At 47.1% G+C, this 13,368-nt stretch overlaps 1 protein-coding gene across 3 annotated transcripts; it reads left to right on the top strand.

The window, feature by feature from the left end:
* The first annotated feature begins 447 nt into the window (after positions 1-447).
* On the top strand, positions 448-8,919 carry LOC140419347 (uncharacterized). 3 transcript variants are annotated; one of them, XM_072503218.1, is made up of 4 exons: positions 448-514; positions 1,092-1,181; positions 4,647-4,761; positions 7,544-8,919. In XM_072503218.1, exon 4 carries the CDS (start codon positions 7,655-7,657, stop codon positions 8,696-8,698), a length of 1,044 nt encoding a protein of 347 aa, XP_072359319.1. In that variant the 5' UTR covers positions 448-514; positions 1,092-1,181; positions 4,647-4,761; positions 7,544-7,654; the 3' UTR covers positions 8,699-8,919. The 3 variants fall into 3 exon arrangements, with proteins under 3 accessions (XP_072359319.1, XP_072359320.1, XP_072359321.1); XM_072503219.1 differs by having other exon boundaries at positions 4,647-4,768; XM_072503220.1 differs by lacking the exon at positions 4,647-4,761.
* The last annotated feature ends 4,449 nt before the right edge of the window (positions 8,920-13,368 follow it).

Below are 13,368 nucleotides of genomic sequence, written 5' to 3'. Positions count from 1 at the left end.
ATTTCTTATCGCCCCCTCCCCCATCCTCTGATGTGAACCATCCTCCAGTGTCTGAAGCAGGATGGTGCCCGTTAACCTGGGCCTCTTCCCGGGAGGGAGAAGCCCCGCAGCTGCAAACCAGGGAGCTGACAATGATGGTGAAGGGTTTGCGGATCCACAAAGTGTTTTCAAATCCTCCCACCCACCGCCTGACGCTGACTCCGCTTCTCCAGGACAAAGGACTCTTCCCGAGGCCAACACTGGAAATGCGCATGCTCCAAACTCCGTCCCCGCGCCTGCGCTCAGCTGTTCAACTACAGCAGTTGCACCGCGCATGTTCCTAATCACAATGCCCAGGGAGTGATTGGCAGCAGCGCCGGACCAATGGGAAGAGAGGGCAGCATTGGGGGACCCATTGAGGGCAGCTCGTCCTCCCACCAATCGGAGTGAATGAGGGGCGGGTCCGCTGTGATTGAAGCATGCGCAGTGTGGGTAATGGCGATCGAGAAGAGCTGTGGCTTCAGATCCGAAATTGGTAAGGGGCGTTTAACAATATGGAGGGAGCGAGAGATCGCGGGAGTGGGCGAAAACGTTGTGTAAAGTTTTTGTAAGCCGCAATCTTCGGAAAAGAGTTTATACGACCTAGTTTGTACCGAGCGGGGCTGCAGCCTCTCATCTTCGGCTCGGGTTAACGGCCGCCATCTTTATTGAATGTGCATCAGGGCGCATGCGCGTCTGCCGTCTTTGGCCGATGTTTCAATGAGTGGGAGGAGCTTGTTCCCCATTGTTCAGAATGGAGACAACTTGTCCATCAAATTGGATTAGTCTTTGAGTCCAAATGTCTTATTGATGATGCAAAGCGGGGGCAGAAATGAAAGAAAACCTGTTCTCCGGATTTTACTGTCTCATTAGACATCCTACCCCATGTGTCCAAAGCTCTGCGGCTCTGTTCAGTCACATGAAGACCCAGGGCATCTCACAACCCTGAGTCAACATCACCCTAAAATCAGGGGGGCATGAGCGATCATCCTGGACCCATAAGCAAGAGGGGAGAATGTAGTGAATTTCTATCCTGGACTGACAGTTTTAAATTTTGTAAAATTCTTTCACAGGGACTTACAAAGGGATTCGCAGACAGGAAACACATAAGTAATCCTCACATCAAATTCCGACAGCACCATTCGGATTATCAGGATCTGGAGGTAATCAACCTTTGTGTGTAAGCATTGAGTTCAGATCATTACCACTCACTGTGTAAAATGTCATCATCATATCTCCCCTATGGATCTTGCTCACAATCATAAATCTGTGTCCCATAATCCTTTTACAATCTGAAAATGAAAATCGCTTATTGTCACAAGTAGGCTTCAAATGAAGTTACTGTGAAAAGTCCCTAGTCGCCACATTCCGGTGCCTGTTCGGGGAGGCTGTTATGGGAATCGAACTGTGCTACTGGCCTGCCTTGGTCTGCTTTCAAAGCCAGCGATTTAGCCCTGTGCTAAACAGCCCCATCTGCAGATGGGAACAGATTTCTTTATCTTTTGCCGGGTTTGCTGTTGTTGTTTCCGGTGCCTGGGTCATGCCAGGTGGTCCGTCCAGATTTCACTCCATTTTTGTGTATTTGTAGTGGTTGAATGGGCTTGGACCAGTCCATTTTAGGATCCAATACACAATTGAAGTTTGCTCCAAGAATTAATTGATGTGTATTCAGGTCTGGGATGGATCCCACCAATGTTTTTTTTTAAATACCACATCGTCCCAGTTAGGAGCATAGCCATTCATCAGCACCACCAATTTACCCGCCAACGACCCACTGACCACCACGTATCTCCCATTAGTGTCCGCAATGATCTCAGTGACCGAAAGAGGGACCCGTTTATTGATTAGAATTGCATCGTCTTGAGCCCTTCATCAAAGCCCAAGTGAAACACTTGGCTCACCCCTCCGCAGTCTGGTCTGATCTCTAACCCGCAAGTGAGTCTCCTGCAAGAACACCAGACCAGCATTTAGATTTTTAGGTAAGCGAAAATCCTGAACCCTCACTGGTCCACCTAATCCCCTTACGTTTCAGTTGACCAGTTGAAGCAGGGGTCTCTCCTCCCCCCCCCCACCCCCCATCACGGAATCAGCCATTTTCACCATGAGGGACTATCCAGCAAATCTTCGAAAAGTACAGGCCAACGGTCCACCCAAGATGGCCGCCACACACACACACCATCAGAGTAAAACAAAATCAGTTCTATAGTCATCATCAGTGAGCCAACCCCTCCCCCACCATTTCTCACCAACGCCCAACCTACACACACAAATTGAAACCAAACCCAAGATCGAAACCCACCCCCCAGGCTGCGGCCCAGACTCTGAACTTGTCGAACCATCCAAAACTGCAGCTTCACCTCCCATCTCACTCCCATTCACCAGCTTGCTGCTGCCGGGACAGCCCTTCTCAGGACAACATGAAAATAAAAACAATGATATTGCCTACTGCGAGGATAAAACATATTTCAGAATGCAGTCCTAGACTCTACTTACTAGACTATCTCTAACACTAAAAGGCCTATACTTAGCTTTGGAACTGGCCCCACCAGGTCAGGGGAACAAATGGCCTTTTGTTTGATTCTGAGTCTGCAGGATTCAAAGCTGGTATAGACTGGTAGCTAGGAGCGCCTATCTGGTAGCGTGCATTGACTGGAGACTTACTTGGTTGATGCGGCAGCTAGGCAGGTCACTGTCAAGGATTGTTTTGAGCTGCTGACTGACCCTGTCAAGAAGGACAATTTGAACTTGGGGGCTTTACTTTATAGTCCCCAGGGGTTTCCTGCCTTTCGGGGCGGACCCCGTACCTGGTCCCAAGTGATTGGACTACTTTGCAATCACTTGGATCGATTTCTCCAACCCTGAAGTGGTTGCCTGATCGCTGGGCGGTTCCTGAGTGTCCATTGGCCTTCCTTTGTCTGCTGGCGCCGAGGAGTCTGGCTTGGCCTTATTTCCCTTAAATGTTTCCAATTGTTTCCGGGGATCGCTCATTAATATGCAGATGGCTTTGGTTTCAGGGCTGTCTGGGTTTCTGCAAGTTCTAATAAACAGGAAACTTTGCACCTGCTAATTTTTTTCCTGGCTTGACTGAATTTCCCTGCATTCTTTGCGGATCTCCATTTTAAGTTGGGAAGTGGCCAACCCAGTGGCTACATAATCAGTTTGCAAAGCATAATTTATATCAAAAATATCCATTTCAATGGCGGGTTTATTGCCCAACATGTGTAGCAGCTGAGAATCTGCTCTATCCACATGACAGAAGCTCCTCGCACATGCACAGAGTCCGGCTGTGACTGGAGCATGCGGCGTTCGGGCTGTGACCGGCGCATGCACAGTTCAGGTTGACGCTGATGGTGCGAGGAGAGGGAAAGAAACAATCGAGTGACTTTCAGGATTGGAGCCGGTGGGTGGCCGGGGAGCGATAGAAGCTGCGGAGTGAGCCGGGAGGCTTCATAAATACCCCGTGGAGGCTTCAACTCCCGAGGAAAATGTTAATGGTCCCGTCTTAAACAGCATCAAAGAGAGTGAGAGCTGAGCGGTGACAGGCCCGGGTTACCGGCCGCCATCTCTACAGAGGACACGGTGCCGCAGGGAAGGGGCTGGTTTAGCACAGTGCGCTAAGACAGCTGGCTTGTAATGCAGAAAAAGACCAGCAGCGCGGGTTCAATTCCCGTTTCAGCCTCCCCGAACAGGCGTCGGAATGTGGCGACTAGGGGCTTTTCACAGTAACTTCATTGAAGCCTCCTTGTGACATTAAGTGATTATTATTATTTTGCGCTACGAGCCTGGACCGGATGCCAACTCTCCCGGATTGACTGACTGGAGTCTCCAGGATTTTATTTTAATAATTTGTGGGAGTCACTGGCTGGGCCAACATTTATTGCCCATCCCTAATTGCCCATCCCTGGAACTGAGCGACTTGCTCGGCCATCTCGGAGGGCATTTAAAGAGTCAACCATATTGCTGTGGTTTGGAATCGTGTCGGCCAGACCAGGTAAGGATGGCAGAATTTATTTTCTGTTCATTCATGGGATGTGTGTGTCGCTGGCTGGGCCGGCATTCACTGCCCATCACTAATTGCCCTTGAACTGAGTGTATCTCAGAGAGCATCTCAGAGAGTCAACCAGCTGACTGTGGATCTGGAGTCACATGTCGGCCAGACCAGGTAAGGATAGAAGATTTCCTTCACTGAAGGACATGAGTGAATCAGGTGGGACTTTGCAACAACCAACAATTGTTTCAGGGTCTTCAATAGACTTTAAATGAATTCAAATTTAACCTTCTGTCTTGGTGAGAATCGTGTCTGGGAAATCATTACGACAGTAAAGAAGATTTTAATGTAATTTTCTTTGAACATTTCTCTTCAGTGGATATAAAAATATTGAAAATGGGGTAAAGGTTATTTGGCTGACAGTCAATCACTGTCCTGTAAGGTAATGAGTCCTTTTGCTTCCTAATTGGCCGAGGAAGGCAGTGTGTCACAAGGATGGATGTGTTGACCGATTAATGGCTGGAGGATGGGGGCAGGTCATGTGATCAAACCTCCAGGAATACATTTAATCAAAGTTGGCGAGGAGAGAATGTTGTGAATTTCGACCCTAAACTGACAGTGAGGTTTCTGTAAATTTAAGGATACTGGAAGTGGACGTTTAACAGACGGGAACACAAACCAAACGTCACATCACAATCTGACAGAGTCACTCGATTCATCAGAAACTGAATATCAGCAGCATCTGGGTGTGGAAGGTAAAAGGTTTGTCTGTTCTGTCTGTGAGGGAAGATTTCAGGTCTCAGTGTGACTGGAAAAGCCCCGAGATTCACAAACCCTGGTTAGGCCAAACCTGGAGAACTGTGTTCTGTTCTGGGCAACAAACCTGAGGAAGGAGAGAATGAAATGAAAATGAAATGAAATGTAAATTGCTTATTGCCACAAGTAGGCTTCAAATGAAGTTACTGTGAAAAGCCCCTAGTCGCCACATTCCGGCGCCTGTTCGGGGAGTCTGGTACGGGAATCGAACCGTTCTGCTGGCCTGCCTTGGTCTGCTTTAAAGGCCAGCGAATTAGCCCAATGTGCTAAACCAGAATGGCCTTGGAGCGAGTGTAGCACAGATTTACCTGAGTGATATCTGAACCCCCAGATGTTAAATTACAAGGCGAGATTGGACAAAAGTGTCAGCTGGCAGCACGGTGGCGCAGTGGGTTAGCACTGCTGCCTCACAGCGCCGAGGTCCCAAGTTCGATCCCGGCTCTGGATCACTGTCCATGTGGAGTTTGCAAGTTCTCCCCGTGTTTGCGTGGGTTTCGCTCCCAAAACCCAAAGATGTACAGGTTAGGTGGATTGACCACGCTAAATTGCCCCTTAATTGGAAAAAATGAATTGGGTACTATAAAGTTATTTTTAAAAATAAAAAAAAAACATTATGGGCCGTGAAGGGCATTCGGTCCATTGAGTCCATGCTCGCTCTCTAATCGGCGCGGTGACTATTATTATTATCTGGAGCAATCCAGTCAGAGTCATTCTCCTGCTCTGTCTCTGTATCCTCACAGCTTTATTTCTCTCAGGTTTCTATCCAATTTAAAAAAAAAAAAAGATTTATTGTGTCTATTTCCAAACTCCGTCATAGGCAGCAAGTTTAAGGTCATTGCCACTGGCTGTGTGAAAACATTCTTCCTCATACCTCCTGGACCATTTACATGCATAGATACGGAGCAACGTAGAAAATAGGAGCAGGAGGAGACCATTTGGCCCTTCGAGCCTGCTCTGCCATTCATTACGATCAGAGCTGATTAGGCTCAATACCCTAATCCCGCTTTCCCCCATATCCTTTGATCCCCTTCACCCTCAGTGCTGTATCTAACTACTTCTTGAAAACATGCAATGTTTTGGCCTTCATTAGTTCCTGTGGCGACGAATTCCAAAGGCTCACCACTCTCTGAGTGAAGACATTTTTCCTCATCTCTGTCCTAAATGGTCTACCCCGTATCCTCAGACTGTGACCCCTATTTCTGGACACACCCACTATCGGGAACATCCTTCCTGAATCTACTCGCCCTGTTTGTTTTTTAACATAAATTTAGAGTGCCCAATTCTTTTTTTGCAATTAAGGGGCAATTTTAGCATGGCCAATCTACCTACCCTGCACATCTTTGGATTTGTGGGGGTGAGACCCACGCAAACACAGGAAGAATGTGCAAACTCCACACAGACAGTGGGCCGGCATCGAACCCGGGTCCTCAGCTACATGAGGCAGCAGTGCTAACCACTGTACCACCCACTTTTTATACGTTTCTGTGAGATCCCCTCTCATTCTTCTGAACTCCAGCGAATACAATCCTAACCGATTCAACCTGACCTGCACATCTTTGAACTGTGGGAGGAAACCGGGGCATCCGGAGGAAACCCACACAGACACGGGAGAAAGTGCAAACTCCACACAGTCAGGGTCGGAATTGAACCCGGGTCCCTGGTGCTGTGAGGCAGCAGTGCTGAGCACTGTACCACCCCCTGTCTTGCAACCCTCAAGAGAAAAACAAATCCTTATCCTCATCTGAAATGGGTGCCCCCTTATTTTGCAACAATGACCCCCCTTGTTCCAGATTCTCCCATAAGAGGAAACATCCTCTCCACATCCACCCTGTCAAGACCCCTCAGGATCTTGTATAGTTCAATCCAGGTTTTACCCAAAACTTTAAATCTGTGTCCCGACTGCTTGTACGATCAGTGAATGAAAACAGTTTCTTTGTCCACCTGATCGAAACCTGGCATAATCTTGTGTACCTGAATCAAATCTCCACTCAACCTCCTTTGCTGGAACCATTCTGGTAAATCTCCTCTGCACCTTCTCCAAGAACCTTCACATCCTTCCTGAAGCGTGGTGACCAGAGCTTTATAAAGATTCATAGAATAGAATTAGAACCATAGAATTCCTACAGTGCAGAAGGGGGCCATTTGGCCCATCGAGTCTACACCTATTCTCTGAAAGGACACCATGCCTAGGCCCACACTCCTACCCTGTCCCTGTAGCCCCATTGCCCCACCGAACATGCACATCCCTGGACACTAAGGGGCAATTTATCAAGGCCACTCCACCTAACTTGCCCTTCTTTGAACTATGGGAGGAAACCTGAGCACCAAGTGGAAACCCACGCAGACACGAGGAGAAAGTGCAAACTCCACACAGACAGTCGCCAAGGCAGGAATTGAACCCTAGTCTTTGGCGCTGTGAGGCAATAGTGCTAATCACCACCAGAAGCATAGTTTTGGTGTCAATATTACTGTTTATGAAGCTCAAGATCGAATTTGCTTTGCCAACTACTCTCTTAATATGTCTTGTAGATACACAGAATCCCTCATCACCTCTTTCTCTCTCCTCCCAAAGAGGCCAGTTGGGTTTTTATGACAATTCGGCAGTTTTCATGGTCACTTTTTCCTGGGGTCGGCCCCACAAATGACCAGATTCATTCAGCTCAATTTCACAACCTCACCAACCTCTCATTCCCTATTTTCTGTTTTCAATCCATTTCACAGGGTGGTCGAAGAGGAGGCTTCAAAGTCTGGAGAATCAAACCAAGCTCACATCAAGATCCGACAGAGTCCTCAATTTATCATACCCTGAACATCATCGGAATATCATTGAACATGGAAGGAGAAAGCATTGTTCACAGTGCGGGGAAACCGTACACGTGTTGTGTGTGTGGACGAGGATTCAGTCAATCATCAGGCCTCACAAGCCACAAATGCAGTCGCACTGAGGAAAAACCGTGGAAATGTGCGGACTGTGGGAAAGGATTCACTGTCCCATCCAAGCTGGAAATTCATCGACGCAGTCACACTGGGGAGAGACCATTCACCTGCTCTAAGTGTGGGAAGGGATTCACTAAGTCATCCCACCTGGTGAGTCACCAGCGAATTCACACAGATGAGAGACCGTTTCAATGTGCAGACTGCGGGAAATGCTGTAAAAGTTCTGGGAGTCTGACAAGCCATCAACGTGTTCACACTGACGAGAGACCGTTTAGGTGCCCGCACTGTGGGACTGGGTTCAGACGATCATCTGACCTCGCTGTACATCAGCGAAGTCACACTGGCGAGAGGCCATTCACCTGCTCCAAGTGTGGGAAGGGATTTACTATTTCAGCCCGCCTGTTGAATCACCAGCGAGTTCACACTGATGAGAGACCATTTCAATGTCCAGACTGTGGGAAGTGCTCTAAAAGTTCTGCGGAACTGATGCGCCATCAACGTGTTCACACTGACGAGAGACCGTTCAGGTGCTCTCACTGCGGGACTGGGTTCAGACGATCATCTGACCTCACTGTACATCAGCGAAGTCACACTGGCGAGAGGCCATTCACCTGCTCCAAGTGTGGGAAGGGATTTACTATTTCAGCCCGCCTGTTGAATCACCAGCGAGTTCACACTGATGAGAGACCATTTCAATGTCCAGACTGTGGGAAGTGCTATAAAAGTTTTGGGAATCTGACAAGCCATCAACGTGTTCACACTGACGAGAGACCGTTTAGGTGCTCTCACTGCGGGACTGGGTTCAGACGATCATTTCACCTCACTGCACATCAGCAAATTCACACTGGGGAGAGGCCATTCACCTGCTCAGAGTGTGGGAAGGGATTCACTCAGTCATCCACCCTGCAGAACCATTGTCAAATTCATACTGGCGAGTGACCAGTCACCTGCTCCGAGTGTGGGAAGGGATTCACTCAGTTATCCCACCTGCTGAGACACCAACGAGGCCACAAGTAACCATAGTGATTGGATTTTGCTGTTACTCACATTCAGGACTGAACCATGTTCATTTGGGTCTCTTTCTGCTGATGACAAACTCCAGCCCATTTACAGGGGCTAATATTCTGGCTAAAAGTCAAATAAATTAGATTTGTGTGAAATACCCTTGTCTGACTCTGTGAGTCCGTTGCCCATATCGTCTAAAGCTCAATAGAGTCAGGGATTGTTCCGAGATTGGAATATAGCTCACGTCGTTCACGTTTTCCAAATCAGAGCCAGGGAACGACAGGTTCATCAGTGTGACCTCGATTACAGGGAAGATGCTTGACGGATGCTTGGAGATATTGTTTCTCATCACTGGGGAAGAGAAGGAACCATTAGAGATGTTCTAGTGTCCAATTCACTGAGCAAGTCTTGAAACCTGTTCTTCAGCCCAGACTCACTATGCACATCCACATGTTAGCTAATCCACGCCTAATAAATAAATCTGTCCACTCACACTGGTATCCCATTATCATGCACACGTTCCCTATGATTACAACCCATTCATAGACTTTCAGGTGATCTTATCAAAAGTTCAAGGTGGTGTCTGTCTCGAGATCTTTGTTTATCTTAATGGGTTAGAGGGATATGAGGAACAGATCGACAGGTGGATTTGAAACCAGGAAGAGATCAGCCATGATCTGACTGAATGGTGGAGCAGGCTCGAAGTGCTGAATTGCCTGCCTCAGCTCCTAATTCCTATATTCTATCTCCCTCTGAATGGTCCCAGTATCTTGGGCAGTGGCCAGGCTCACTAACGAATGCAGGATTTTAGATATATTAGATTATAAGTATTTGGCAATTTAAGGGTTAACAGCTAGGGTTACAGTGTGTCTGACTGCTGTAGTCATGTTTTTAAAAAGAACCTTGTTTTGCAAGACCAGAAAGTTTTTAGGAGCCAGAGGTGAAATTAACCAGTGGAATGTGTTTTCAGTCTGGGGTAATGCAATGTTGTTTGACTAGGGGGAATCCCTGGGGAGTTAATGTGTTTTCAGCCTGGGGTAATGCAATGCTGTTTGACAAGGGGGAATCCCTGGGGAGTTAATGTGTTTTCAGCTTGGGGAGTTAATTTGTTTATAGCTTGGGATATGATGTCATTGCTGGGTGGAGCTACGGTATTCAGACATTTTGCGAAAGCATTTTGAGTTCAGGTCTGATCTGGCTACCATTTGGACCACAAGAAAGGTATTTTGCTCTCACTGTAAGATAGTTAAAGGAGAGTAATAGTATTTAATGCAGAGCAGAATTGTATGAGGACAAGGGAAAACAAACCATTTGAAATAGCTTTTTGACGAATTCCTGCCAAAAGACATCCAGCCAGGCTGACAAGGTGGTTAGCACAGCTGTCTCACAGCGCCAGGGACCCGGGTTCAATTCTGACCTTGGGTGACTGTCCGTGTGGAGTTTTCACTTTCTCCCCGTGTCTGTGTGGGCTTCCACCGGGTGCTACAGTTTCCTCCCACAGTCCAAAGATATGCAGGTTCAGTGGAATGGCCACGCAAAAATTGCCCCTTGGTGTCCAGAGATGTTCAGGCCAGGTGGGGTTACAGGGATAGGGCGGGCAAGTGTGGCTAGGTAGGGTGCTCTTTCAGAGGGTTGGTGCAGACTCGTTGGGCTGAATGGCCTCTTTCTGTACTGTGGGGATAATATAATAGAGTCTGCAGGGGTTCTAACAGGAGTCAAATCTGTTCTGGAAAACTAATATTACTCTGTGCCATTGGGATGTGGGATGAATTGAGAGCTGTAGGGTTTTCCTTTCTTGTTATTTACTTAGGAATAGAGATGGTAATTAAGGGTATTTATTGTGTTGAGTAATGTTATTTACGGGGTCATTGGAAGCTATTTTCGGGTGTGATGTTAAAGTGTTTAATGTTGTGTTAATAATAAAGTTTTGTTTTAAAACACCAAATTCCTATTTCTTTGTGCAATCACTCCTGGTGCAAAGTATTCTTTTTGCACAACCTTACAAAATAAACTAAAATATTGGGGCTTTGGTCCAGTACACTAGCGACTGCTGGGGTCTGGTCTGGGATTGTAATATAACAAATGTAGTTTCCTTTTAAAAATGATCATTGACAAAGATACAAACTTCTTCAAAAGAATGCTGTCAATTTATTCATCTCATTCACACTTTCCTTTCACTAGAACGTACATTAATACCGGATTGAGATGTTACATTGAATTACGTTCATTTGCTGCTGTGATTTCCTGTCTCTTCCCCTATCCTCCCTCACTTCTACTCAATCTGAGACATCTCATTAATTCCCACCCTCTCTCATTGATGAGCTCTGGATAAACTTTCCTGTCCAACAATATGCTCAGAAAACCTTGAGATCAGAGATCCAACATTCCCATTGATTCCAGGCATTAATATATTTTGTTTGTTTATTTTTCACTTTAACCCATTGTAAAAGCTCCTGATGTTTTATCATTTCAAAATGATTCCAAATTCAAACAGGATTTCTGCCGGACATCCTTCAAGGCTGAAGCTTATCCTTTGGGAATCAAACATAATCCTTTTCTCAGTTGTAATTTTACTGTTTAATTTTTATTAGTACAGAAGCTGGCAACATTTTAGATTAAATAACAATTATTTCCAAACTTCTTCCTCAAACCAATTTATTTTTGAATTTTTGCTGTTTATGTACAGCACCATTCTTTAACAATGACCGGACGGTGTTTTGAGTGTCTGTTGTACTCTCAGCAGGGAGAAGGTACTGTTTCATGGGACACTGTGTCGGTCCGCTTATATCTTTGAGTTTGGACACGTCTCCATAACCATGTTTATGGATTGTGAATACACCCGGCACAGACTCGAGAACAGCCGGGACCTCAGGATCATCAGCGGTGACTGGTTCACGCTCTGCTGCAAAGCCTGGTAAAACTTGGACCTCAGGATCATCAGAGGTGATTGGTTCACACTCTGCTGCAAAGCCTGGGGAAACCTGGACCTCAGGATCATCAGTGGTGACTGGTTCACACTCTGCTGCAAAGCCTGGGAAAACCTGGAGCTCAGGGTCATCAGCGGTGACTGGTTCACGCTCTGCTGCAAAGCCTGGGAAAACCTGGACCTCAGGATCATCAGTGGTGACTGGTTCACACTCTGCTGCAAAGCCTGGGAAAACCTGGACCTCAGGATCATCAGCGGTGACTGGTTCACACTCTGCTGCAAAGCCTGGGAAAACCTGGAGCTCAGGGTCATCAGCGGTGACTGGTTCACGCTCTGCTGCAAAGCCTGGGAAAACCTGGACCTCAGGATCATCAGTGGTGACTGGTTCACACTCTGCTGCAAAGCCTGGGAAAACCTGGACCTCAAGATCATCAGCGGTGATTGGTTCACGCTCTGCTGCAAAGCCTGGGAAAACCTGGACCTCAGGATCATCAGCGGTGACTGGTTCACGCTCTGCTGCAAAGCCTGGGAAAACCTGGACCTCAGGATCATCAGTGGTGACTGGTTCACACTCTGCTGCAAAGCCTGGGAAAACCTGGAGCTCAGAATCATCAGCGGTGACTGGTTCACACTCTGCTGCAAAGCCTGGGAAAACCTGGAGCTCACCCTTCATGGGGTCAGGGTGAGGATCGTAGATGATGGTGGTGGGGGAGTAAGAGTCGACTAATATTAATTGCTGATGGCCGCCTTTGTGGGAATGGTGAAGCAACTCATTCCAGGGCATCGTTATAATGTTATAAATGCTCAACATGCTACAGACTCATGGCTGGAGCCCTTTCAGAAAGAGAGTCTTGAAGCTCAGGGAGTGAGAATGGTTTACCAGTCCCAGAGGACAGACAGACAGATGCTGCAGAGTGAGAGCTGGTCTCTGTAGCTGGTGGCGGCCGTCTCCTCTGAATTTTTAACTGGCAGAAGCCAATGTGTTGGTGTTGGGCTGAAGCTCATCTTCCTGGCAAAGTGGTATTTTTCCTTGCGAAAGCCAGTTTTAACCTTTACAGAGTCAAACCACAGATAGTTGGTTTACTATGGGTCATGAGATCCAATTATATTCGGGTTAGAAATGACTTTTTCAGGGTCCGTGCGAGAGACATGTCCTTAGAATACAGACCTATCCTGTGTTTGTCGGCCAGCAAGCTACTCTGGAATCTGTCTTCGTAAGACCATAAGACGTAGGAGCAGAATTAGACCATTTGGCCTGTCGAGTCTGCCCCATTCTCCTGCCTTCTCCCCATAACCCATGATCCCCTTATTAACCAAGAACCTAGCAATCTCTGTCTTAAAGAGACTCAGTGATTTGGCCTCCACAGCCTTTTGCGGCAAAGAGTTCCACAGATTCACCACCCTCTGGCTGAAGAAACTCCTCCTAATCTCGAAGGATCATCCCTTCAGTCTGAGGCTGTGCCCTCACGTTCTAGTTTTTCCTACCAGTGGAAACATCCTCTCCCCCTCCACTCTACCGAGGCCTCTCAGTATCTTGTAAGTTTCAATAGGATCCCGCTTCATCCTTCTAAACTCCAATGAGTAACACCCAGAGTCCTCAGCCGCTCCTCATATGACAAGCTCTTCTGGAGAGTGAGAGAGAGAGAGCTATTTCAATAATCAATAACGTTCTGAAGAT

The sequence above is a fragment of the Scyliorhinus torazame genome, chromosome 5 (assembly GCF_047496885.1).
Source record: "Scyliorhinus torazame isolate Kashiwa2021f chromosome 5, sScyTor2.1, whole genome shotgun sequence".
Lineage (NCBI taxonomy): Eukaryota > Metazoa > Chordata > Chondrichthyes > Carcharhiniformes > Scyliorhinidae > Scyliorhinus > Scyliorhinus torazame.
The sequence above is the reverse complement of the archived record's forward strand: the minus strand, read 5'-3'. Positions and strand labels throughout refer to the sequence as shown.